The 24961-nt window shown below is 39.7% G+C and overlaps 1 protein-coding gene across 1 annotated transcript; it reads right to left on the bottom strand.

Annotated features, from left to right (window-relative positions):
• Positions 1-2466: 2466 nt before the first annotated feature.
• On the bottom strand, positions 2467-21524 carry LOC120519941 (NACHT, LRR and PYD domains-containing protein 12-like). Its single transcript, XM_039742675.1, has 5 exons — positions 21430-21524; positions 17545-17778; positions 12665-12824; positions 3974-4039; positions 2467-3884 (listed from the first exon to the last, which is right to left on the bottom strand). Exons 1-5 carry the CDS (start codon positions 21463-21465, stop codon positions 2695-2697), a joined length of 1686 nt encoding a protein of 561 aa, XP_039598609.1. The 5' UTR covers positions 21466-21524; the 3' UTR covers positions 2467-2694.
• Positions 21525-24961: the final 3437 nt, after the last annotated feature.

Below are 24961 nucleotides of genomic sequence, written 5' to 3'. Positions count from 1 at the left end.
GGGGGTCTACTGACTTGGACATGTTTGATGAAATGTGGGGAGTTGGACAAGTGCTGTGGTCTGCTCAGGGGGATTAACTGACGTATTTTAAGAATGTGGGGTGGGGGATAAAGAACACAATAGGGGGCCATTTGGTCTTTATATATCAAAATTAGTGAGAAATCAAGTAAAGTGACCCCTCTAATTGGCTAACTAAAAGATTACAATATGAAAGATTTCGAGGCAACTCAGACCCCTTCACATCTCGGCTGAAGACGACACCTGAGCTGCCTCAATAGCTTACATATTGTAATCTTTTAGTTAGCCAATAAGAGGGGTCACTTTACTTGATTTCTCACTACGTTCATAATGGCTAACACAGTACAACACCCTAGTACTATATGAAAATTATTAATACTTATAAATCATGAGATTGTTTATTTCTCAATTGTTCAAGTAATTTTTAGAATTTATGTGCAAAGTAGGAGGCACACAGGGTGGTAGTGGTGACCCTGTAATAAACTTTATAATAACTTATGTGGGGACAAGAAGTGTGGTTTATGAAATTAATTTAAAGAAAGGAAAAATGGAATATACTTTATACATACAGTTTTTTAATCTATCTATCTATCTATCTATCTATCTATCTATCTATCTATCTAATATATAGTGCCTTATCTATCTATCTATCTATCTATCCGTCTATCTATCTATCTATCTATCTATCTATCTATCTATCTATCTATCTATCTAATATATAGTGCCTTATGTTATCTATCTATCTATCTATCTATCTATCTATCTATCTATCTATCTATCTATCTATCTATCTATCTATCTATCCGTGTCTGTGATTATCAGTTGTTTTTTTCCACACAGGGTCTCTCTCTGTGAGTGATCTCATTTCTTTATATCTATTTTTACCAATTTCCTAATGTTTATTGTTTTTTTAACTGATTTACTATTTTTTTATATAATATTTGTTCTTTTCTGGTCTAAATTGTACAAGTCATATGCTGCTGCACACACCTAAAGAATGCCTCCCAGGCTTCACCCATTAAATTTTGAAAATCTCTCAAGTAAAACAGAATGAAGTTGGTCGTGGACCTGATGGTCTCTGTTGAGGTCTGTGTACTTGAGATGTCAAAGAGAGTGGGCTGTAAGAATGTACGATTAGCCTCACAAATGAATGAAACAGTTGTGGTTTTCTTGAATGATGAATCTTTGGTTCTTGTCCTGGTACAGGGTGGGCTCCTAATAAGCTGCTCACTAGTCACAGTGTTAAATTATGGACTCCAGCAAAATATAATTAAATGAATTTCACAGAGATGGTAAAGTCCTAACGGACATGATGATGATCCCACTAAGGAGCAGATCTCCTGATTGGAAACATGTTGCCCTATAGAGACGACAGCGCTATTAAATGACATCCAGTACATGAAGAACTCAATGTAACCCTGAAATCAGTAGACGGTGTGATCATGTTGTGTTTGTCTCCAAAGAAGTACTTTAAAAGTGGTCAGACAGGGCATAAGACAAACAAATATAAGCACAGTGAGGTGAAAGATAACTGAGATATGCCAGAGATGTCAAGTGAGCCCTGACAGCCCTTTAAGGAGAACATTGGATAATGAAAAGAAAGGTTCAGTGACTAGGGAATCAGAAATGGAGGACAAACTGGTATTTAAATCTGAAGCAATGAACAGCGATCATGGTGAAGTGAAAAGAGGAGAACGTGTTTCAGTAACACCAGGATATTAAAAAAGGTGAGCCGGTGATGACCAACAGAGAGCAAGAGAAAGAAACGAGTTGCAGTTCAAACACAGAAGAGAGAGCACCGGTAGGAGCAAACAGGAGGATAAACCCCCTAAAAGATGGCAAGGGTGGTGAAGAGGTGGTGAAGTCCTCAGATGAAGCTCATTATTTAGTGATTAGCCCACCAACAGATCCTCACCTGTGGTCATGAGTTCTGAGTAGTGAATGGAGACATTTAGGAGGACAAGGGGCTGAGACCAGAGTCCTGCACTGGACCACTAAACTCCATCTCATGAAGAAGGTAAGGACTTTAGGAATACACAAGGAACTCTGAACAGAACCACCACAGGAGGTAGATGAGGTAGTCAGTTCATGTGGTGAGTATAACAAGAAATAAAAAGAATTAAACTCAGTAATCAATGCATCATTGTGAAAAATCAAACCTCCAGCATCCATTTTTTTGGCCCACAGTCTGCCTGCTGATGGTGAAAATGAACTGGAGATTCATTGATTCATCTGGGATTCTGCAAATTGTGAACATTCCTCCTCAGTCTCGTAATCACACTTTAGGTTTAATTCTCTGCCACTATGGTCACATTCACACAATATAATGTTTCACATCATTGATTAATTACTAACTAATGCAGTAAGAATATGAGAATTTTCATCCATCTTTTTAATCTGCTGATCTACACCAGTGGTATTGGCTCATTGTCTGCATGAGGGGGCTTTAATGACTGTAAGAGTTTGAAACAGATATGACAGCGTGAGGTCTGGATTGTTCAGACGAGTTGTAAAGGATCATCAAGAATAAGATGGCATAATTATCATGTCATTAGCGGTTGACCTCACTTCCTGTTGAGTAGGTGGGGCTTATTAGAAGGTCCTATGACAGTGGAGCTCAGTGCCCTGACACAAAGTGCCATTACTGACAGATAAAACTCGTCAAAGTCGCATCACTCACCAGACTTTACTGCAGCAGCTGAGCCCCGGCTCCAGTCTCTTGATGCACTCGGTGGTCAGAGGTGTGAATGACAGGTTAAGTTCTTTAAGTTCTCCACAGCAGCTGATGACAGCGGCCAGCACAGCACAGTCCACAGCAGATAAAGTCGTGTTTCTAAAGTTCATCTTTAAATCCTCTCCAATGGTGTCTCTAATTAACTCCTTATTCTGAGCCTCACAGAGCCACTGACCTACTTGCAGAGCTTCACTTTTGGCTGTTTCAGGTGTCATGAAGTGGCTCTTCAACACAGAGCAGATCATCCAGCAGTACGAGGGGATGAAGCACATTGAGTACAGGATGGTGTTCTTCTTGACATACTGAAAAGCCTCAGCAGCCAGTGCAGTGACACCAAAGAACTTCTTACAGTACATCAGCCTTTGATCAGGGAAGAACCCCAGGATCTCTACAAACTGATCGACTCTTTCCATGTCCATGGCTTCCAGGGCTGTTGGTCTGCTTGTTATCAGGACTGAACAGCCCTTCAGTAATGTCCGACTGACCAGACTGGTGACCAGGATGTGGACAGGCACCTCAACGTCTGGGTTTGAGCAGAGCTGACTCTGGGTGAAGTCCAGTTTGTGTTTGTACTCATCCAGCCCATCGAATATAAACAGGAGAGTTTCAGGATTCTTCAGAACGTCTTTCAGTGGATCATTACTGAGATATTTATAGTGCCTTTCAATCAGTTTGGTCAGTGACATTTGTGTCTCATTCTCATTGTCTAAGAGGTTAAGCTCTCTGAATTTAAACAGGAACACAAAAGCAAACCTCTGGTACTGAGTGCCTCTGGCCCAGTCATACATGATCTTCTGAACCATGGTGGTCTTCCCTATTCCGGCCATCCCACTGACCACTATGATGTTGACTGGATTTACACTTACAGGCCTTCTTCTAAACAGCTGCTCAATCCAGATTCGCTCACATTTCTCTGCTGCTCCTTTCTTCATGAGCTCTTCATGGATCCTCCCAGTTTTCATAAGTTCATGTTCAGTCTCCTTATGGTTTCTAGGGTCCTGTTCAATGGCCACCAACTCTGTGTATCGAGTCTCAAAGCCCACAGCTGTGGTGTGTGGATCTCCAGGAGAAGCCTGAGCCTCCACAGTCCTTGTGGATTCAGACACAGCCTGTCTGTGTGTCTCATGGAGATCTAGAAGTCAAAATGAGAATAAATGAGGAGACCTGATGAGCACAGGACTGGAGGAACTGCTGAGCAGATGTGTGAAAGAAAGGAGTTACCTTTAGTACGAAGGTCAAAGAGAGGTGGCTCGTTTCTGGTGTCAATCTCCTCTAAGAGCTTCTTTCCTGTGATAAAGGAAATAAAGACAGATGGGTCAATCACAGCAGTGATGGGGGCCATCCTGGATGAAGCTTTACTTCCTGAAGTTTGAACTTTATAAAACTGGGCTCTATAATTGTAAATGTGTATAAATTTGATGAATTAGTGATAGACATATAATGGGACATGAGGGTCAGATCAGTGACATGTATCCAGTTTGTTTGGAAACCTTTAGTCATTCACATGAAGGAGACATCAGAAATGAGAAAATCCACAGAGTAGAATAGTGGGCATATTGAGGGCAATGCCAATGTAAAGAGTCCAGAGCAAAACTCAGACAGGATGGACGAATCAGAACATCAGAGCACTGGACATGTGAGCAATGTACAAAAACAGGCCAATTCAAATTACAGCATATCACTTTTCACATTTACTTACATTAAACTTCACTGTCTACAAATCTCCCCACTCCTGTATTCTTTTTAGGTACTTCTCTAATGATTCAACTAATTCTCCATTATCTGCCCTTCCATCTAGTATGGTATGATTGTGAAATTTAACTTATGATATTCTTATCAGATTGTTTATGTAGTGTATATTATAAAGAGCACCAACTCCAGCACTGACCCCTGAAGGACACCACTTTTAACGTCGCCTCATTCAGAAGAAGTCAACCTACACAAGTCCATCAAACAAAGACACTGAATAATTCAATATGTCCTCTTATTTAACAAGATGCTCTGTTTCTCTGTAATCTTCTGTTTCTCAACATGTGAGTACAGGACATTCCTGTGACTGATATCTGATGTTTCTCTTGTCCTGTCAACAGGAGAGGGTGTAATAACGACAATCTTCAACTGCTTCTTCAAGCCACTTCTTTAGAGACTCTCTTCCTCTTGGCCTGCGGAACTGTCAGTCTGAAGTTGACAAAGCGGACTTTATAACAACATTGGCCACCCAATGTGTTCTCCAGGTTGTGGCATTGACTGAGATATGGATCCACCCAGAAAATATGGCAACACCTACAGCACTTTCCCTCAGAGCTTATGCTAAGGAGCTTCAATGAGATGGACATGCTTCTATCCTCCATCCCAGATGCAGGTAATGTGCCTCATTCGGTACTCCATGAGCAACTGCTCATTCGACACAAAGTCAAACCAACTGTACCCAAGGATTTTCCGGAGAGACACAGTACCAAAGGAGTCCAGTCTTCGTCTCAGGTCACTGGATAGCGTCCATGTCTCGCAACCATATAGCAAGACAGGAAGCACCAGGACTCTAAAGACTCTAAAAGACTCCACAGACCACCAACTGACAAAACTGGCAAACTGCTGGACTTGTTCTCTCACAGAACTGCACCCCCACATAATGAACTGTCACTCCACTTACACACATCAGACCTGTCTGAGAGGCGGAGTTCAGTCATCAGGAGGACGGACTTTGATGCTGTCTTCTGCTGAGCGAAGTACTGTGGGGATCAGGAAGAAAGAGAAAGCATGGTTGTTTTCACTGTCTGTTTAAGTATTTGCACTTCACAAAGTTGGAGAGTTCCTTAGAAATAGTGTGCGTCAAGTGAAGCAACGTAAGTTCTGTTCATTTGTTTTCATTTGTGTTATAATAGTTACGCTTGTAATTTCATTAATACTAAATGTTTCTCAATAGTGCCTTTAGTTATAAGGTGCCACCTAGTGGCCAATTGTCAGATCAGGGGGAGTGTGAATGCGACTGAGAGAATAAAACTAAATAAAAAAAAAAAAAAAAAAGCTAACCTTTACAGGTACTGTAAACTGACACCATCTGTTATAGACTCAAATCAAATGTAATTTTTTATTGTATAATAGTAAAAATAAGACCAGCTTACTACTCAACATGTAATTCTGGAGAGCGACCGGATTAAATCTCGCGACCTGTTGATTACGAGTCAGCAGTTCTTACACTAACCCGATTTTTTTTTCTTCGGTTATATTCTTGAATAAAAGCCCACTTGTTTTGTTATATTTGTACCTTTGGTGAAAGAGCTTATTTGATATTTGGACTTCAGTCCTCACACATTATAAACTTTGTGTCAAAATTTTGTTGTTAGTATTAAAACATGAAAAACATTTCTGTTTCAGTTATGTGCTCAACATTTCTTGCATTTCTCACATTTCCTGTCATCCTACACTTCCACAGATCATTGTAGATACGAAACACACATGAAATGCATGAGCTCCAAATAACGAGATCTTATTTTCCTATGCATGATAAAGAGACTTGAGCTGGGAGATCTTTTGCCCAAGATGAGCATGAGCTCCAAATATAAGGAGAGGAACGAGATCAACTGCAAGTTATTTTCCAAACCTCTATGCATATCCAGGCACCTCACACCTTCCACTAGCACAAGGGCTGTAGATAAAGAGACTTGAGCTGGGAGATCTTTTTGCTCGAGTTGAGCTCTGGCGGTGGGCAGGATAGCAGGCTGCTTGCTGCATATGCTGATCAACACCTTTACAAAACAAAAGACGCTGATAGGGAGAGTTACAAAGGAATTTAAGGTGGCAAAACTTTTCGTAGTCTTCAGGGATTCTAGTGTTAATTAATTTGGACAGATACAACTGCAAGTTCGAGAAAGCACAAAACCAAGAGTTTCACACACCTCTCAAATGAAGAGCGCTTTCATTAGTAAGTGCGGCCCGTCATATCAGTCGAGCACCGTGGCACCAGCACCTTCATCGACAGTCACACTTGAAAAGTCAGAACTTGATAGAATTCTACAAAAGCTTCATGAGCTTGAGTCTATAGTAAAAAAACAGGAACAATCGAAACACGTTCCACTAGCACAAGGGCTGAGTTCCAGACAAGATCTGATAGATGTGCTCGTGCAAAATCAAACCAAATGTCAGATGTCAGTGACTGAAATGTTATCCCAAAAAAAGGAAGTCCCTGCTTCTGCACCTCCTGCACCGCGTGGTGAAGTACCACACAGACTGGTCACTTTATTTGTAGGTGATCAAGTGCCTTTCATTAGGGCCTTTGATCACGCTGTTGGCGATGTTTTAGAGAACCCTCAAGATAATTTAGATCACCTAATTCAATATACAACAGGTCCTGCCCAGGAAATGGTTAAGGGTTGTGTGTGACTGCCATCAAGTCAAGGCTATGTAAAGGCCAGGACGCGACTTATTCATAGCTGATACATACATGGATAAAGCATTGAAGTGGCCTCAAATAAAGCAAAATGATGGAGAGGCCCTGAGAGACAAAGCAACCTTTCCTGATAACTGTTTGGACTCCATGGTCAATGCAAGGAGCCGTGATGCGTTCAACAGCAACCAGAACATCCGTACCATAATCTCAAAGCTCCCATATCCTTTACAAGATAAGCAGTGAAATACAGCTTATAAACTTGAAGAAAGAGAAGACAGAGAGGCAGATATTGATGATGTAGCTACCTTTTTACATCGACAGGCTAAGATGTTAACACATCCCATTTATGTAAAAGCTTTGACAAGGGTAGGTCACCTCTAAAGTACGGCCAGAGATCAGGAAGTATCTTCACTACAAGTATTTCTGATGCTGCTGAAAGGGGGACTCGAGAAACCTCCGTCAAAAAGACTGTTACTGACTTCTGTGGATTTAAAAAGCTTTGTGTATTCTGCAATAGCCAGCATACTCTCATTGAATTAGTAAAGTCAAAGTGTTACCGCATAAAGTAAAGAACTGACTTTTTAAAATCAAGAGGTTTATGTTTTCACCATCTCAAACAGGGGCACCTTGGTAAGAATTGTAAAGAATGAAATGTCAGACATGTTCTTTTCAGCACCCAGATATCCTGCATATAAAAAGAGGATGGAGCAACATCTACGGCTACAGCCAGGGTAGCAACATCTGCTGGGGGGTAAACCGAGACTGGAACTTGTGCTTTTACTGGGGCCGGAGAAGAATGTGTACTGCATGTGGTTCACGTTAAGTTAAAATCTAAGAAGAGTGAAAGGTATGTAGAAACATACGCCTTTATAGACCTCGGCAGTACAGTAACAATCTGCACTGAAAGGCTCCAGAGACAGTTAAACCTTCAGGGGAGAAGAACACAAGTATACCTCAAAACTATGAGTAACTATTATGATGATGATTCAAACATGCTAACTGAATGCTCTGTCAGATTTGCCAGTCTGTGGTCTCAATGATGATGAATATATTGATTTGTCAAAGGTCTTCACGCAGGTCTCCATTCCAGTGAACAGAGGAAGTATTCCACTACAAGAAGATATCAACAAGTGGGCATATCTTAAAGAGGTACGTCTATCTCATACTGACTCTGAAGTTGATCTTTTAATAGAAATCAACAACCCAGAAATCTTCAGGCAGTCATGAATCATACCTAGCCAAGGAGATGGACCTCATGCTGTGAAGACTACACCTGGATGGGCGGTCAATGGACAATACAAAGAGACAGATGACCTCATAAAACAAAGTGGTAAGCTGTCCAAACATTCGATCAATCGTGTGTCAATAACAGAGATTGAAGATATGTTGCTACAACAGTATAGCACAGATTTCCAGAGCGCAGCTGTGAAGAACAGGAGGAGATGTCACAGGAGGACATCAAGTTCATGTGCATAGCCTCAGAATCTGTGAGACTGGTAGGTGGCCACTACTGTTTAAAATTGCCTTTAAAGTGTTTTAAAGAAACACTTACAATGCCGAACAATCGCTGTATTGCTGAACAGGGTGCTATTGGACTTAAGAGAAAACTGAGCAACAATTCAGGATTCCATAAAGACTATAAAACGTTCATGAGAGACATTATTGAGAAAGGTTACGCTGTCAAGGTACAAAAGAAAGCCTGAATTACAATGAAGGCAGAGTGTGGTACATCCCACATCACGGTGTGTATCATCCAAAGGAAAATAAGATTTGAGTGGTCTTTGATTGCACTGCCACCTACCAGGGGACTTTGCTTCATGAACAAAAGGCCCTGACCTAACTAACACACTCATTGGCGTCCTTACAAGATTCAGAAAGGAGCCAGTGGCATTAATGGCAGACATTAAGTCAATGTCCTACCAAGTTAACGTACCAGATAAAGACACTGATGTCTTGTGCTTTTTATGGTGGTCTGAAGGTAATCTAAGCAGAAACATGGAAGAATTCAAAATGACAGTACATCTTTTTGGTGCTACTTCTTCACCCAGTTGTGCTTCTTATGCTTTGTGTAGAACAGCTGAAGATGCCAGAGATACATTTCCTGAGGAAGCTGCTAACACCGTTCTCAATAACTTCTATGTAGATGATTGTTTAAAGTCGGTGGCAACAGAAGAACAAGCAATAAAGCTGGCAAAGGACCGCCAAGCTCTATGCCATAGAGGTGGATTTCATTTGACTAAGTGGGTGAGTAACAACAGAGCAGTTTTATTGTCTATTCCTGAAGAAGACAGAGCTCATGAACAAAAGGACTTAGACTTGAGCCACAGTCTTCTTCCTACAGAACGTGCCCTGGGTGTCCAGTGGTGCACAGAAACAGACAGTTTCAAATTTCAGATGAAGTTACAAAACAAGCCCACTACAAGGCGTGGTATTCTGTCTGTTGTTAGCTCAGTTTATGATCCACTTGGCTTTCTAGCACCACCATACTGCCAGCAAAGCTTATTCTAAGAGAAATGTGGATGGGATGAAGAAGTAGAAGTCAAACACATTCAGAAATGGAAAAAATGGATGGATGACTTACAGTTACTTACAGACTATAAAGTGAACAGATGCATCAAATCTGTCTGGTTTGGAACCATAAGGTCAGCACAAATGCACCATTTTGCAGATGCCAGTAAAGATGGATATGGCACTGTCACATATCGTCTCCTGACTAACAAAGAAGGCAAAAAACATTGTTCATTGCTGATGGGGGAGTCAAGAGTTGCACCATTGAAGCAGGTCACGACTCCAAGATTAGACCTCACAGCAGCCGTTGTGGCAGTCAAAATGCTAAAAGGTGAGCTTCATCTACATTTTGGACTGACAGCACCTCGGTGGTAAAATACATTTCAAATGAAAGCACTCGATTCAAGACCTTTGTTGCCAACAGAATCTCCGTGATCAGAGATCATTCACAACCTTCACAGTGGAGGTACGTCACATCTGCCCTTAATCCGGCTGATCAAGCATCCAGAGGGCTAAGCATAGAAAACTTTCTCAGAAGCACCACATGGTCACAAGGTCCAAGTTTCTTACTGAAGCCTGAACATGAGTGGCCAAAAAGACCTGATCAACTGAACGATTCAGTTTCTGAAGATGATCCAGAAGTTAAAATCTGTGCAGTGAACATGACAAGAACAGAGGAGGCGACCGAGCCCATCAACAAACTAATCACTCACTTTTCAGATTGGCATCACTTGAAGAAAGCAGTGGCTTGGCTCCTCAAGTTTAAAGACATACTGCTGCTCTTAAAAAATGAAAGACAAACATTTCAACTAGAAGTCAGTCAGTCTGAAAGTAATCCAGAAGAACAAAAATCACTCATCACAAAGCACATGAAAAGTACAAACTGATTTTAGAACCAGGCTCAGTTTCTTCAGAAGACTTGGCTAAAGCTGAAACAGAGCTTATACGCCTCAGTCAACTGCAAGAATTTCCAGAAGAATTAAAGGCTTTAAATAAAAAGGCTTGCGTATAAAAGAACAGTCAAATCTATAAACTTGACCCGATCATACAAGATGGAATACTGAGAGTTGGAGGAAGACTCTGCAAAGCTGCAATGCCAGCTGAAACTAAACATCCTGCAGTTCTTCATTCATAAAGAAATCGGACATTGTGGGTGCAATTATAGGCTTGCACAACTATGTCAGAAATACTGGATACCTCAAGCAATCTCCATTGTCAGGAAAATCATTTCAAAGTGCACAACATGCAGAAGATACAATGAGAAAGCAGGAGAGCAAAAAATGGCAGATTTGTCAGAAGTTCGCTTGTTACCTGACCGTTCACTAATGTTGGAGTTGATTATTTTGGTCCTTTTCAAGTCAAAAGAGGATGAAGTCTGGTCAAGTCTGGTACGGAGTAATCTTCACTTGTTTAACAACCAGAGCTGCCCACATAGAGATGGCACACAGCTTAGACTCTGATTGTTGTATCAATGCCATACGCTGATTCATGTGCAGAAGAGGACAAGTTAAAATCATGTGCTCAGATAATGGAACAAACTTTATTGGAGCAGAAAGAGCTCTACGTGACACAATTTAAAATCTAGATGAAGAAAAAATCAGCAACGGTATCATGAAGAAAGAAATCAAATGGATTTTCAATCCACCATCAGCCTCTCATCAAGGTGGAGTGTGGGAGACAAATCAGAAGCATAAGAAAGATTCTAAACTCAACACTAAAACAACAGACACTCGATGATGAAAGTCTACAAACAATGATGTGTGAAGTTGACTCAATCATCAATAACAGACCTCTGACAAAGACATCAGACGACCCAAATGACTTGGAGGCACTCACACCCAATCACTTGCTGTTAATGAAGACACAACCTGACAAGCCTCCTGGACTCTTTCTAAAACGACCAACACACTCGGAGACGCTGGAAGTAACTTCAATACACAGCTGGTTTGTTTTGTAAAAGATGGACTAAGGAGCATTTACCAACACTTCAAGAACGTCAGAAATGGCTTACAGCAAGAAGAAACTTTGAACAGGGAGGTTGTTTTAATTGTAGATGATGCTGCACCTCACAATTCCTGAGTAATTAAAGGAGCGACTCATCAAGACAATGGCAGATGGCAAAGGGGCAGTCAGAAGAGTTTGTGTGCAGCACACTGGACAGACCTGTGAATAAACTGGGCCTGCTGCAAGAAACTGCCAAAGTTTGAAATAAGAAATCCTTAAATGTTTGTTTGCAGTGTTCTTATTAGTGACTTGAAAACTGCGTTAGTTAATGTAAAAGTAAAGTTAGTGGCTCTTATTAAGTAAAGTATAGTATAGTAATTATGTCAGCTCCTGCATAGCTAATTAGGGGTCAGAAATGTAAGAGCCAATCTTAGAAAGTGAATTCTTAAGTTAAATTCATATTAGTGTTTGTGTGATCTCTACAGAACATTAGCTTCTACATAGAATATGGTGTAGTCTTTCACGCCATGTAAGTTAATATGAGATTGAACTTTCTTGCTATATAAATAATAATGTGTGTTAATTGAGTCAGTGTGTGTTTGGAGTTAGTCTCATTGCTAGCATGGCCTGGTAGACTCATTTTGCAGTTTACAAGTGAGATAACTTCAAGAAGCAAATAAGATTTAGAAGCTTTAAACAGGACTTTTCTTAATCTTTTCTTTTCTTTTCTTTGCTATATCAATTATTTCTCTATTTTTTGTGAACTGTTTTACTTTGAATTTTTACTAAAGCTTTTAGAAATGAAGATATTTTGTCTGTGGAATCATTTCAACGTGTCAAGCTATCGTTGAATCCCATGAAGCAAACTAAAGCTGCAGAACCTTAGTAATTCTGAATAAACGCAGCTACATAGTGTATAATAAAACATTCTTGATATCAAAATAAATGTCAAAGAGCAGGCCTTCTTCATGTCTCACCACTCAATGTCCTCTTGTCATCACTCTGGTCCTTCTAAAGAGGACAATAAGAGGACATTGAGTGGCCTTTCACAACAACATGAACAGACGCTGTACCTGATGGACTCCATGTCTTGATGTCCCACTGGCTGATCTTCTCCAAACTCTTTTTCAGACATGACAGCTCATTTCTCAGGTCCTCAGAAGAGAAATCAGCAGTGACAGTGAAGCTGAGCGAGTCTCCATCAGCAGGAAGGACACAGTGAGATGAGAAAGTCTGCATCAGAAGAGAAGAGGGGATGAGATTTCAGAGAGGATCAAGAACAAAAATCATTTATTAGAAGATCTTTAACACTTTTCCCAATGTCTTCAATATTTTACATTCACCCTGTAAAGCCTACTTCCCCCAAAACACACATGAAGAAACTCCTATGTTCTTATTGTCACAGCAACTGCCCACCGATAACCACCTTTGTTTCGATTACATCTCGCCTGAAGAAGGGGCCTGAGTTGCCATGAAAGCCTGCATATTATAATCTTTTTATTTAGCCAATAAAGGTGTCATTTCACTTGACTTCTCACTACATCCATAATGGCCAACACGGTACAACACCCTCGTACTACACCTTTGTTTTGTAACTGTGTCAGTTAGCAGCGCTGAACCTCCATTGACCCATCCCTCGTTCAGCCAGCCGTTTGCCACTCCTGACTCTTACACTCTCTGTGTAACACCACCAGCTCAAATTCTCTAACTTACAGCACAAGTCTGCTTTGAAAATTTATATGGCAAAGAGTTGAGCAGAGATATGTTAGCAATGATATATCAGTATTTGAAATGCAGACAGTTCATGTGTGCTCCATGCTACAACAATCTGTGTAAATGTACGACAAAACAAGAAATGTTACGTCTTGTAGACACAAAGCAAATGTATGTCTTTATTATATCAAATATAACTGCTTGAATGTGAGTTTTTATTTTTGACAATCACACTTCTGTGACATCAACCATTAAACAATTTGTCTTTATTGAGCTTACTTTTACAAGAACCATACATTTACACAGACTGTTACAGACTCAGATCAAATGCACGTTTTTATTACATCAGATATGTCCGTTTGAAAATGAAACACGTTATCACACATATGAATGCAAACATCTTATTTTGTACCGACTGATATTTGGACTTCACAGTCTTTACACATTCACAGCGACATGTCATCTAAGCGATTTCTTTACATTTGTTTTTATTTTTGAATAAAAGCCAAATTGTTTTGTGACTGTGAAGTTCAAATATTTTCAAAATAAGATGTGGAATGTGAAGATACTCTCCAAAGTCCTAGCTAGAAGGATGGAGAAAGTGCTGCCCTCAGTAATATCACAAGACCAAACTGGATATATTGAAGGCCGACACTTAGCTTCCAATCTCCGACGCCTGTTTAATGTAATATACTCACCCACAAAGTCTAACATCCCAGAGATATTATTATCATTGGATACAGAAAAAGCATTTGACATGATTGAATGGAAATACCTCTTCACTACATTGGAGAAATTTAGGTTTGGCCCAAACATTTGTGCATGGATCAAACTACTGTATACCAGTCCAGAATGTTCAGTTTGTATTAACAACATGAATTCAGACTCCTTTAAACTACAGTGTGGTACCAGACAAGGATGCCCCCTGTCACCACTGCTCTTTGCAATCGCCATTGAGCCACTGGCAGTTCACTGTCAAAACGCTTATGAGATAAAGGGGATTATCAGAGAAGGACTTGAACCAAATATTTCTCTGCAGATGATATGGTACTGTAGATATATAAGATCAACAGAATACTGTGCCTGCAGTCCTAACAGCACTTACAGAATTTCAAAAGATCTCTGGTCTCAGAATTAATTTGACTAAAAGTGTGCTCTTCCCAGTGAATTCTCAAGCACACAATATTAGATTGGACACCTTCCCTTTTATCATCGCAGATCAGATTAAATACCGAGGGGTTAACATCACAAGTAAACATAAAGCTCTTTATTAACAAAATGTTGCTGTCTGCATGGAAAGAATTAAGCAAGACTTGCACAGATAGTCAACCCTTCATCTCACTTTATCTAGAAGAATTAAAGTTGTTAAGATGAATATCCTTCCTAAAATTCTTTTTTATTTCATAACATTCCAATATACTTCAATAAATTATTTTTTTAGAAATTAGACTCAACCATAACCTCATTTATTTGGAATTCAAAACATCCACTTATTCAAAGAGCGACCCTACGAAGACCTAAGGCAGATGGTGGCATGACTCTACCTAACTTTCAATTTTATTACTGGGCAGCAAATTTACAAGCAATAAAAACCTGGACGTGGACACAAATAGACAAACACACACAGACTTGGTCTACAATAGAAATAAAATCCTGCAGCTCTTGTTTATATTCCTTGCTTTGTACCCCAATAAGTACAAGTTATCGCCAATTTACTAACAACCCAATGGTGCTTCACTCACTCAGAATATGAACCAATGTAGAAAGCATTTTAAGATAGAGAAGCTTTTATCTGTGGCACCTCTGCACGATAATCACCTTTATCCGCCCTCTCAAACGTAAGCAGCTTTTAATGTCTGGAAAACATCTCTCTTGTTTAAAATTGTCCAAAATGTTTCCAGGCCAAGATCTAACCTGCAAACATTGCAATCGAGCTCCAGCCTCACTAGGTCACATGTTTTGGGCCTGCATCATATTAACATCATTTTGGACCAAAATCTTTAAATGCCTTTCAGACAGCCTTGGTGTCCCAATCCCTCCTAACCCACTAACGGCTGTGTTTGGTGGGCTCACAGAGGGGCTTAAAGTGAAGAAGGACAAACAAATTGTAATGGCCTTTACTTCACTATTAGCACGTAGACTTATCCTGCTCAACTGGAAGACTCCTAACTCTCCCATTTTAAGTCAGTAGGTAACTGATGTTATATATTATTTGAAATTGGAAAAAAAGTAAATTCTCACTTAGAGGGTCTTTATAAAACTTGTTCAAAACCTGGCAGGATCTAATCGATAACATTTTAGAATAAGCATTTAAATTGAGGAAGTGGATTCTGTCTCTCTTTTTTATTTATTTATTTTTACTATTATTAAAGTTTTATTCGGTTGGCCTAGCTCTCTTTGTCATGGGTGGGGGTTGATTTGTTTCGAACTTCATTTTGTTAAACTTGACTTGCTAATATGGAATGCTACTGGATTTTAATAAAATCAATAAATTTAAAAACAAAAAAAGGCATGGAATATTAAATAAACACTTTCACAAAAGGTATGACGAAACAAGTGTGCTTTAATTCAGGAATAAAACTGAATAAAAAGAATCATTTAAATGACTTGTTGCTGAATGTGTACAGTCTTGGAAGCCCAAATAGCGTTTCCATATCAAGACGTTTCATACATGAGTGTGTGTTTGTGTGTGTTTCACATTCATTCAGTCATACCTGAAATAATAAACACACTTCTGTTGAGTTACTGTCTGTGTAGGTTTCTTGGTTGCAAAAGTTAATAAGAAATTACAATTTAGGTCTGCATGTCAGTAAATGTCACAGAAGTGCGATTGGCAGATATCAGCAGGAAATTACTGAGGTGGTAAGGCCATTCGAATTTCCTCACGTGTGTTGGGAAAAATAAGGTGATCAAGGGAAACAAGTTTGGTGGCGATTCCTGTGTTAATGGATCGTTTCTTGCTGTACCACCTCAGCTCAGGAAAAGTAACTTTGGGAAATTCTTCAAGGTGGCCACTTCCAAAAAGAAAGAGGACTCGATACCCAAGTGAGACGATCTTCTCTCTGGTCTTAGATAGTTTGTGTTTGTTACATTCACCGTAAACTTTGTGTTTTGTTTTGCTCTTTATTTCTTTCCTTTTCATGCTGCTTATTTAACTATTGGTTGGTATCTATCACCATGGCAATATCCCAGAAATTGTCACAATTGACTATACTGTACAAAGGTCTTCAATATTGCAGTATGCTTATGACGCCTGTTTTATTCCTTCCAGTTTCTTATACGTGCCCCAGATGGAGACAGGGTTCACATCAAGGATGACACAACAGAGAGACAGAAGACAAACCAGTAAACTACGTTATGTGTCAACACCACACATGTGATGGGCAGTCAACCTGGATTGAAATGTGGAGATCACCTCTCATTCATTTATTGGTTATTAATGACAGAGTATTTCAGTGTAGTGAGACATAAGAGATCGACTTGACTTTCAATAAGCTGTTCATGCAGGACACCATAAGAGCAGAGTAATCAGACTGTAGATAAGGGGACTGAGGGACAGCGGCCAGGTGGGCAAAGAACTGACTTGACAAAGAGAGCAAGACATTGGGCTTTTCAGAGTTCTGAGGTGAAATCAATTCAATTAAATGTAAACAAATATACATGAAGTAAGAGAGCTCCTCAGTATAATTACACAATGGAAGGTCTGCACTAGAAGGTGTAACTTGTGATGAAGACTTGTGGCCCTTTGTGTACTCATCACCATCCTCAGCTAGTAGAGATTAGTGAAGGCTAGTGAGAAGCTGAGTTATATAGTGTCCATGATGTGTGAAGTATAAATCAAGAAGAGAATCTCCATCACATGAAGAACACACTTGTGAGTCCAGTTCAGGAATATTGTGTGCAGTGCTGGTCTCCATATTAGAGAAATGAACAAACAGCACAAAAGAAAGACGAGGGAAGAGAGACTGGACTGTGGGATTTGAAGGATTTGAATCTTATGAGTTTTAGAATAGAAATATTAGGAGGTGATATGACAGAGATGTTTAAAAAGCAGAGACTCAGAGACTTTTATACATTTTGACAATATTAGAGGAATATGAAAAGACATTTTGTGTTGTTTTGAATGGCCTATCCTTCTCATGTTGTAAAAACTCCTCAGATCTTTTGAATTTCTTTTTAAATGTTCTCAGGTCCCACACATCCCAATCTGACTAGGTTTCCTGTAAGGAGCTTCCCTCACCTGCATGAAGTGGACGTGATCCTTGTTGTCAAAAAGCTCCTTCAGCTCAGTGTCTCTCTTCTTCAGCTCCTCAATCTCCTTCTCTAGTTGTTCCATGACTCTTTCAGCCTTCTCTATTTCTCTCTTTTCTTGTTCTCTCATCCTCTCAAACAAGTTCTTCTGAGCTTCTTCAATGCAGTGGATCAGATCAATGAAGCTTTTCTCATTTTCCTTTACCTCTCTTTCCACAGATATCTGATTGAATAAAGAAAGAATTGATTGAGTCACATAATAAGAATTACCAGTCATAAAACACTTTGTGGGCATTTTGTTCTTGACATAGTAAATTCGTCATTAGATACGGGGGTCTTCCCAGACTGTCTTAAGACTGCTGTAGTTAAACCCCTTCTTAAGAAACATCATCTTGACCCCTCGGCTCTTGAAAATTTTAGCCCCATCTCTAACCTGCCTTTCTTAAGTAAAGTTCTAGAGAAGGCAGCCATTATGCAGTTAAATGACCAGCTAAATAAACCTGCTATTCTTGATAAATTTCAGTCGGGTTTTAGAACAAATCACAGCACAGAAACTGCACTCGTTAAAGCAGTAAATGACTTGCGAGTGAATGCAGACAGAGGCCATTTATCTGTTCTCATCCTCTTAGATCTGAGTGCTGCATTTGACACGATTTTCTTAGAAATCGCCTTAGTCAATGGGTGGGCCTCTCTGGCAGGGTCTTAAATTGGTTTGAATCCTACCTGACAGGGAGAAAATTCTTTGTTAGTTGTGGTAATTACATCTCAAAGACACATGATATCCGATATGGTGGTCCACAAGGCTCTATCCTGGGTCCGCTGCTCTTCTCAATCTACATGCTTCCGTTAGGTCAGATTATCTCAGGGCACAACGTGAGTTACCACAGCTATGCTGATGACACACAGCTGTACTTATCAATAGCACCTGATGACCCCGATTCTATTGATTCACTAACGTAATGTCTGACTTGTATCTCAGAATGGATGAATAGTAACTTTCTCAAGTTAAATAAAGAGAAAACTGAAATCTTAGTGATTGGCAATAATGGATACAATGAGGCTATTAGAAATAAACTGGATACATTAGGATTAAAAGTCAAGACGGAGGTAAAAAGCTTAGGGGTGATTGTTGACTGTAATCTGAATTTTAAATCACATATTAATCAGATCATTAGAACAGCATTTTTTCATTTAAGAAACATAAGTAAAGTTAGACCTCTTAAATCACTGAAAGATGCTGAGAAATTAGTTCACGCGTTTGTTTTCAGTCGACTAGATTACTGTAATGCACTCCTCTCAGGACTACCCAAAAAAGATATAAATCGTTTGCAACGAGTGCAGAATGCAGGTGCTAGAATCCTAACTAGGAAAAGAAAATCCAAACACATTTCTCCAGTTTTGATGTCACTACACTGGTTACCTGTGTCATTCAGGATTGACTTTAAAATTCTGCTTATGGTTTATAAAGCCTTAAATAATCTCGCCCCATTTTATATATCGGAATGTCTGACACCTTATATTCCAAATCGTAACCTCAGATCCTCAAATGAGTGTCTCCTTAGAATTCCAAGAACAAAACTTAAAAGAAGTGGTGAGGCGGCCTTCTGCTGCTATGCACCTAAAATCTGGAATAGCCTGCCAATAGGAATTCACCAGGCTGATACAGTAGAGCACTTTAAAACATTGCTGAAAACACATTACTTTAACATGGCCTTTTTATAACTTCAATTTAATTTAATTTAACTTAATCCTGATACTCTATATGTTCAATTTCCTTATAATAACTACTCATGGTGGCTCTAAAATCCGTACTGACCCCTACTCTCTTTTCTGTTTCTTTTTCCGGTCTCTTTGTGGTGGTGGCCTGCGCCACCTCCACCTACTCAAAGCTTCATGATGCTCCAACATTGATGGATGGATTAAAACGCAGAAGTCTACGTGACCATCATCATCAAGCCCTTTCGTGAGAACCCTAAATCCAAAGAGGACTGTTTCATTTATGTGAGGTAGAATGATGGGACTGGGTGGTCTCTGGTCTGGAATCCCTACAGATTTTATTTTTTCTCCAGCCGTCTGGAGTTTTTTTTGTTTTTTCTGTCCCTCCTGGCCATTGAACCTTACTCTTATTCGATGTTATTTAATGTTAATTTATTTTTTCTTATTGTGTCTTTTATTTTTCTATTCTTTATTATGTAAAGCACTTTGAGCTACTGTTTGTATGAAAATGTGCTATAGAAATACATGTTGTTGTTGTTGTTGTTGTTGTTATTTTAATGTTGTAAAGGATAGTTTGGATTGGCTGGCATCCTGGTCAAGATGTTTGGTGGTACCTCACTCAAACAACAGACTAGAATAATGGGAGGGCAGTCAGAGAATTATTAGCCAGGACAACATGTTCATCTAGTATTCTGGGTGGCAAGGTGTCTGCAAGGGTGAATGGGATATGACATCTGAACAGTCAGCCCTTTAGAGGTCCTTTAGAGATATTAGAAGGACCTACTGAGGGGACAGTTCAATTATCCTATGAGGACTCTAACACAGAAGGGATTCGCTCGTGTTTCTCTTATGTACTGGAAGTACCACTGGGTCTCTTAGTTAAAATTGTCTCTCCAGCCCAGCCAGGTGAAATGGACATGAAATTAGAGAAGAAGAAGAAGATGATGATGAAGATGATGATGATTTGGGGTATTGTAAACAAATGCCTGTGTGATGGAAGGTAATTGTGTGAAAATTAGTCTTTAGAACCAGAGACATGTGTGGGGTAGTTTTGTTCTGGTTTGGTTTGGTTCTGGTTTGATGCTCCCTGTTGGTGACAATATGAAACATAAATGGAGATATAACACACAAGTGTGTTGTGGTTGGTAAGAGAATTCTGATTTAATTTCACTTCATGAACTCTTGGCTTATTTATTGTTCCTCTTATTTCCAATGTCAAACTCAGGACTGAGTCTTCATTTCTAGTTCACTTATTAACTTTTTTATTATTACTGATAGCCTTTGCTACTATGGCTTATATTTGAATGGCTCACCCAGGTGTTGTAGGGGGTGTTAGTGTGCACTCCAAAGTGGCATAGGACACAGCACTGGCTAGAGCAGTGACAGGTAGGTCACAGTCTGATGTAAGTGTAAGGTAAGCAGTACACACTGTCTAAGCTCATTGACCACAAAGCTGGTGATGTCCACCTGTTTTCAAGACCTTGTATTGTTAGGAGTTGACTCAGGTAATCTTGAGATACCAGGCAGGAATGAAAAACCCTAAAGGTTAACATCCACACCAGCCCACAGAAAGAGGGAAGTAGTGATAGCTGGGGATTCAAATATTAGTGGAGATGAGATGAAGGTTTGTTCCAGAGACTCATACGGTGTGTTACCTTCCTGGCTGACAGCTGTCATTGTCATTGTTATCTCCAGAGTGCCAGATCTGCCAGACAAACTTAAAGAATAAAGCTGAGGAGCAGAACTGACAAAGTGATCATCTCAAAAAGTCTATTTGTACCTTGTGGCAGTCCAGGAAGACTGAGGGGATAAGAAGGTGCAACACATACCTGTAAGATTAACATGTGTCTATTTTTTACTATCATTAATAAATAAAATACTTAGAAACACATGTTAAGAAAAGGAGTGTTAGTGAGCGGTCAGCATGGGTTTAGATGGGTGAGTTCAGGTTTCACTAATTTAGGGTCCTACTCTCTGAATCTGCAATGAAATAACAAGAAGCAATGTTGACAGTGAAATACCATGGATGATAAAATAAAACGTCTTCTGTCCTTCTGTCTGCCCCTACACGTCATCACCAGTGAAGCTTTGCTGGCTTTTCTAGTTTTCATTTATTTCTCATGTCCATAATTTGAAGGGTCGTCTTAATTCTACTCACTTTTATCTGCTCCACCACATTTCTCATCTCCTTCATTTTCTTCTCTCTCTCCTCAAGTCTCCTCCTGATTTCTCTCCGTGTTGCCCCCAACTGTTTCTGTTTGGACACACAAGAGGACACACATGGTCTTATCAACATTTACTTTCACAGTTTGAGTTCTTGTTCTAATTGTGAGTCCGGAAATTTTTACAACACATTTGTTTTGCATTCTTTGGCACAAAATTGTTACACTTGCCTTCATATTGACACTCAAGGTGATCCACAGATTTGACTCAATAAATATGAATAGCAACACAAGATTAAAAGAAAAGTTTAACTTACCAGTAAGAGTGAAGATGAAGTTTGAGTTTGAAGAGAGTGACAAATGAATGCAAGAGTTTGAAGGCACACTGATGTAGAAGATATGGGATTTCAGAACCCAGAAGGACATGGACACGTAGTGGCAGCAATGGTAGGACCAACAACATCATCTGATCACCAAAGTTAGACTTGTGAGAACATTGTGATGTGTTTTGTCATTTTTCTTAGTCAGTTGAGATAAGTGAAGCCACTAAGACGTGTTTGTGATCAGTTCAGTAAGAAGGTAAATGCCCTAAAAATTATATTTTTGTATTTTATGCTGCTTACCCCATGTGTTGTGTACTGATGAATGACAAAAAAATGTAATCCCATGTTTTCATGGAGAACAAAATCTTCAGAGACAATCACACAAAAGCGATCAGGTCTGGTTTGGCATGTGAGAGAATTCACAGAGTGGAGATCACTCTTATTCAATAGACTGTCATGATATTCACTCAATAGATTTAATACACGTGACTGTGATCTGAGATACCGAGCACCATATCAATAACATAAAGAAACAACTTTTTTCTTCTAAACCTTTCCCTTCTAATACCTTTTAGCATTGACAGCTTCCAAAGGTGGATAGGCAGGAATTCAAATACAATCATAACAACATTGGTGTAACCCCCACCCACCCAGTCTGTTTCCACATTGTAAACTGAAATAGTGAAAATGAATTTTATTAACACAAAGACTTCTCAACTACAGTATAGTAGCTGAATTCACATGTAGACATGGAGACCAAACCTAAATTTACACAATAAGCTCCACAAATATCCTCATCTAACTCAAAATCTTACTTTACATCAAAAAATACCAAAACATCTGGAAACTCAGATACAGCAGAATAAAATTTATTAAATTATGAAACTACCAAACAGTAAATCCAGTGCCGGAGGTCTCTGTACCACCTTCCAGCCAGGACACCAGAACTATGAAGAGATCTGCTCAGTTTATGGCTGAAGTTCATAAATTGTCAAAGGTCCATACAAATCACTTTTCACTTTCAATTTCTGTGGTTCAGACCTGCTGTTAGAATATTTATCATCAAATAACCCAAACACGTGTGCTGCACTAAATGATCCAAACATCCATTTTCTTAAACCTGCTTATCAAGAGCAAGGTGGTGGGGGAGCTGGAGTCTATCCCAGTAATAATCAGGCACAACGCAGGGACAACATCTGGACAGGCTGTCAGTCCATCACAGGACACACACACACACACTCACAATGAAAGGCTAATTTAGCAACCCCAACTCACCTAACATGCATGACTTTGGATTATGGGAGGAATCTGGCGCACTGAAAGAATATCAATGTGTATACAAGAAGAACATACAAACTTCATGCACGGAGCACCTCGGAAATGAATCTCAATTAAAAAATGTAACATGCTAATAACATAAGGATAACAGAAGAAGTACGGCAGGTCTAAAAGCACTGATTTGGGACTCTCTGACCATAAAGCAGTATTTTTCACTGTCTCACTCTTACCTGTAAACGACATATTTCTTACAGAAACCTTAAAAATATCTGTCCCTCTATCCTTTCTGGTTCCATTTCTGATCTTTTACTGTCTGCACCTATTCCGTCAACACTAGATAATCTTGCTGACCACTATAACTCAGCCCTTCATTCAGCATTAGATAAAACAGCTCCTTTAAAACATAAGGAGGTTTCCTTTAAACGTTCAGCTCCTTGGTATAACTCAGAATTGCGATCTATGAAAGCAGCTGGCCGACGCCTTGAGAGAATGTCACGTAAGTCTGGCCTCACCGTGCACATCCAGGCTTTCTCTGACAACCAAAGAGCTTACAGAGTAGCACTAACTGCTGCCAAGAACACCCACTATGGCAGAATAATAGAAAGTGGCCATGATAACCTAAGGGTTTTGTTCTCTGTAGTTAATAAACTACTCGAACCCGCATCTGGCCCAACTACCTCTTCTACTGAAGTCTGTGAGGATTTCCTCCACTTTTTCCGTAACAAAATTGAAGATCTAAATAATTCAACTAACATAAATACATCATCTGTTTATATCTCTCCCTGTTCTCCCACTCCATCCAGCTCCTTCTCTAAGTTCTCACCAGTCACATCTGCTTTTGTTAATAACCTGCTTTGTAAGATGAGGCCGACTACTTGTGTACTGGACCCCATCCCCAGCACACTACTTCAATCCTGCCTTCATGCCATAATCCCGACTGTTACAACAATAATAAACTCATCCCTTGACACTGGCTCTGTGCCGCTCACTTTTAAAATCCCTTCTGTAACCACAATGTTAAAAAAGTCTGGTCTTGATGCTGATGATCTTAACAATTTCTGGCCTATTTCCCACTTACCTTTCCTGTCAAAAGTTCTTCAGCATGATGTAGCTTCACAGCTCACCAACTACTTAATTTCTAATAACTTGATGGAACTCTTTCAGTCTGGTGTCAGGGTGCAGCACAGCTGTGAAACTGCTCTGCTACGGGTAAACAATGATCTGCTTATGACAGCAGACTCTGGACAAACCAGCATATTAATTCTGTTAGACGTCAGTGCAGCATTTGACACTCAGGTCAGACATGACATTCTACTGTCCAGAATGGAGAACATGCTGGGTATCTCTGGCACTGCCCTCCAGTGGTTCAAGTCCTATCTGACTGATAGGCAAGAGTTTGTTAGTCTTGGTAACAGTAGATCCAGCTCAGCGCCAGTCACACAAGGAGCTCCTCAGGGCTCTGTCCTCGGCCCTCTTCTCTTCTGTATTTATATGCTTCCCCTTGGCCATATTATTCGTAGCTATGGACTGGGCTATCGTTTTTATGCAGACGATACTCAACTCTACTTCAATGTTAAAAGTGGAACTTCATCAGAGCTTTCTTAGCTCACAACCTGCCTTAGTGAAATTAAAACCTGGATGGAGCAGAACTCTTTAATATTAAACTGCAACAAAACTGAACTCCTTCAAATTGGGACTAAAATGCAACTTAATAAAATGAGCTCCTTCCCAGTCCATCTTGGCAGTGATCTCATCAGACCTGCGTCACTGCAAGGAATCTTGGTGTCATTTTTGATTCCTCACTTTCTTATTCCACTCACATAAATCAAATTAAGAAACTTTCTTACTTTCACCTCTGTCACATATCCCGTGTTCGCTCCTTCCTCTCCTTTTCTAATATTGAGAAACTTGTCCCTGCTTTTATCAC

The sequence above is a fragment of the Polypterus senegalus genome, unplaced genomic scaffold (genome assembly GCF_016835505.1).
Source record: "Polypterus senegalus isolate Bchr_013 unplaced genomic scaffold, ASM1683550v1 scaffold_950, whole genome shotgun sequence".
Lineage (NCBI taxonomy): Eukaryota > Metazoa > Chordata > Cladistia > Polypteriformes > Polypteridae > Polypterus > Polypterus senegalus.
This window is presented reverse-complemented; position numbering and strand designations above follow the sequence as displayed.

Coding starts and splice junctions, on each gene's coding strand:
- LOC120519941 (XM_039742675.1), bottom strand. CDS start 21,465: ATGAAGGAGATGAGAAATGTGGTGGAGCAGATAAAA. Junction 12,825..17,544: donor ATCACGTCCACTTCATGCAG/GTGAGGGAAGCT, acceptor CTTCTGATGCAG/ACTTTCTCATCTCACTGTGT. Junction 3,885..3,973: donor CTTTGACCTTCGTACTAAAG/GTAACTCCTTTC, acceptor TTTGACTTCTAG/ATCTCCATGAGACACACAGA.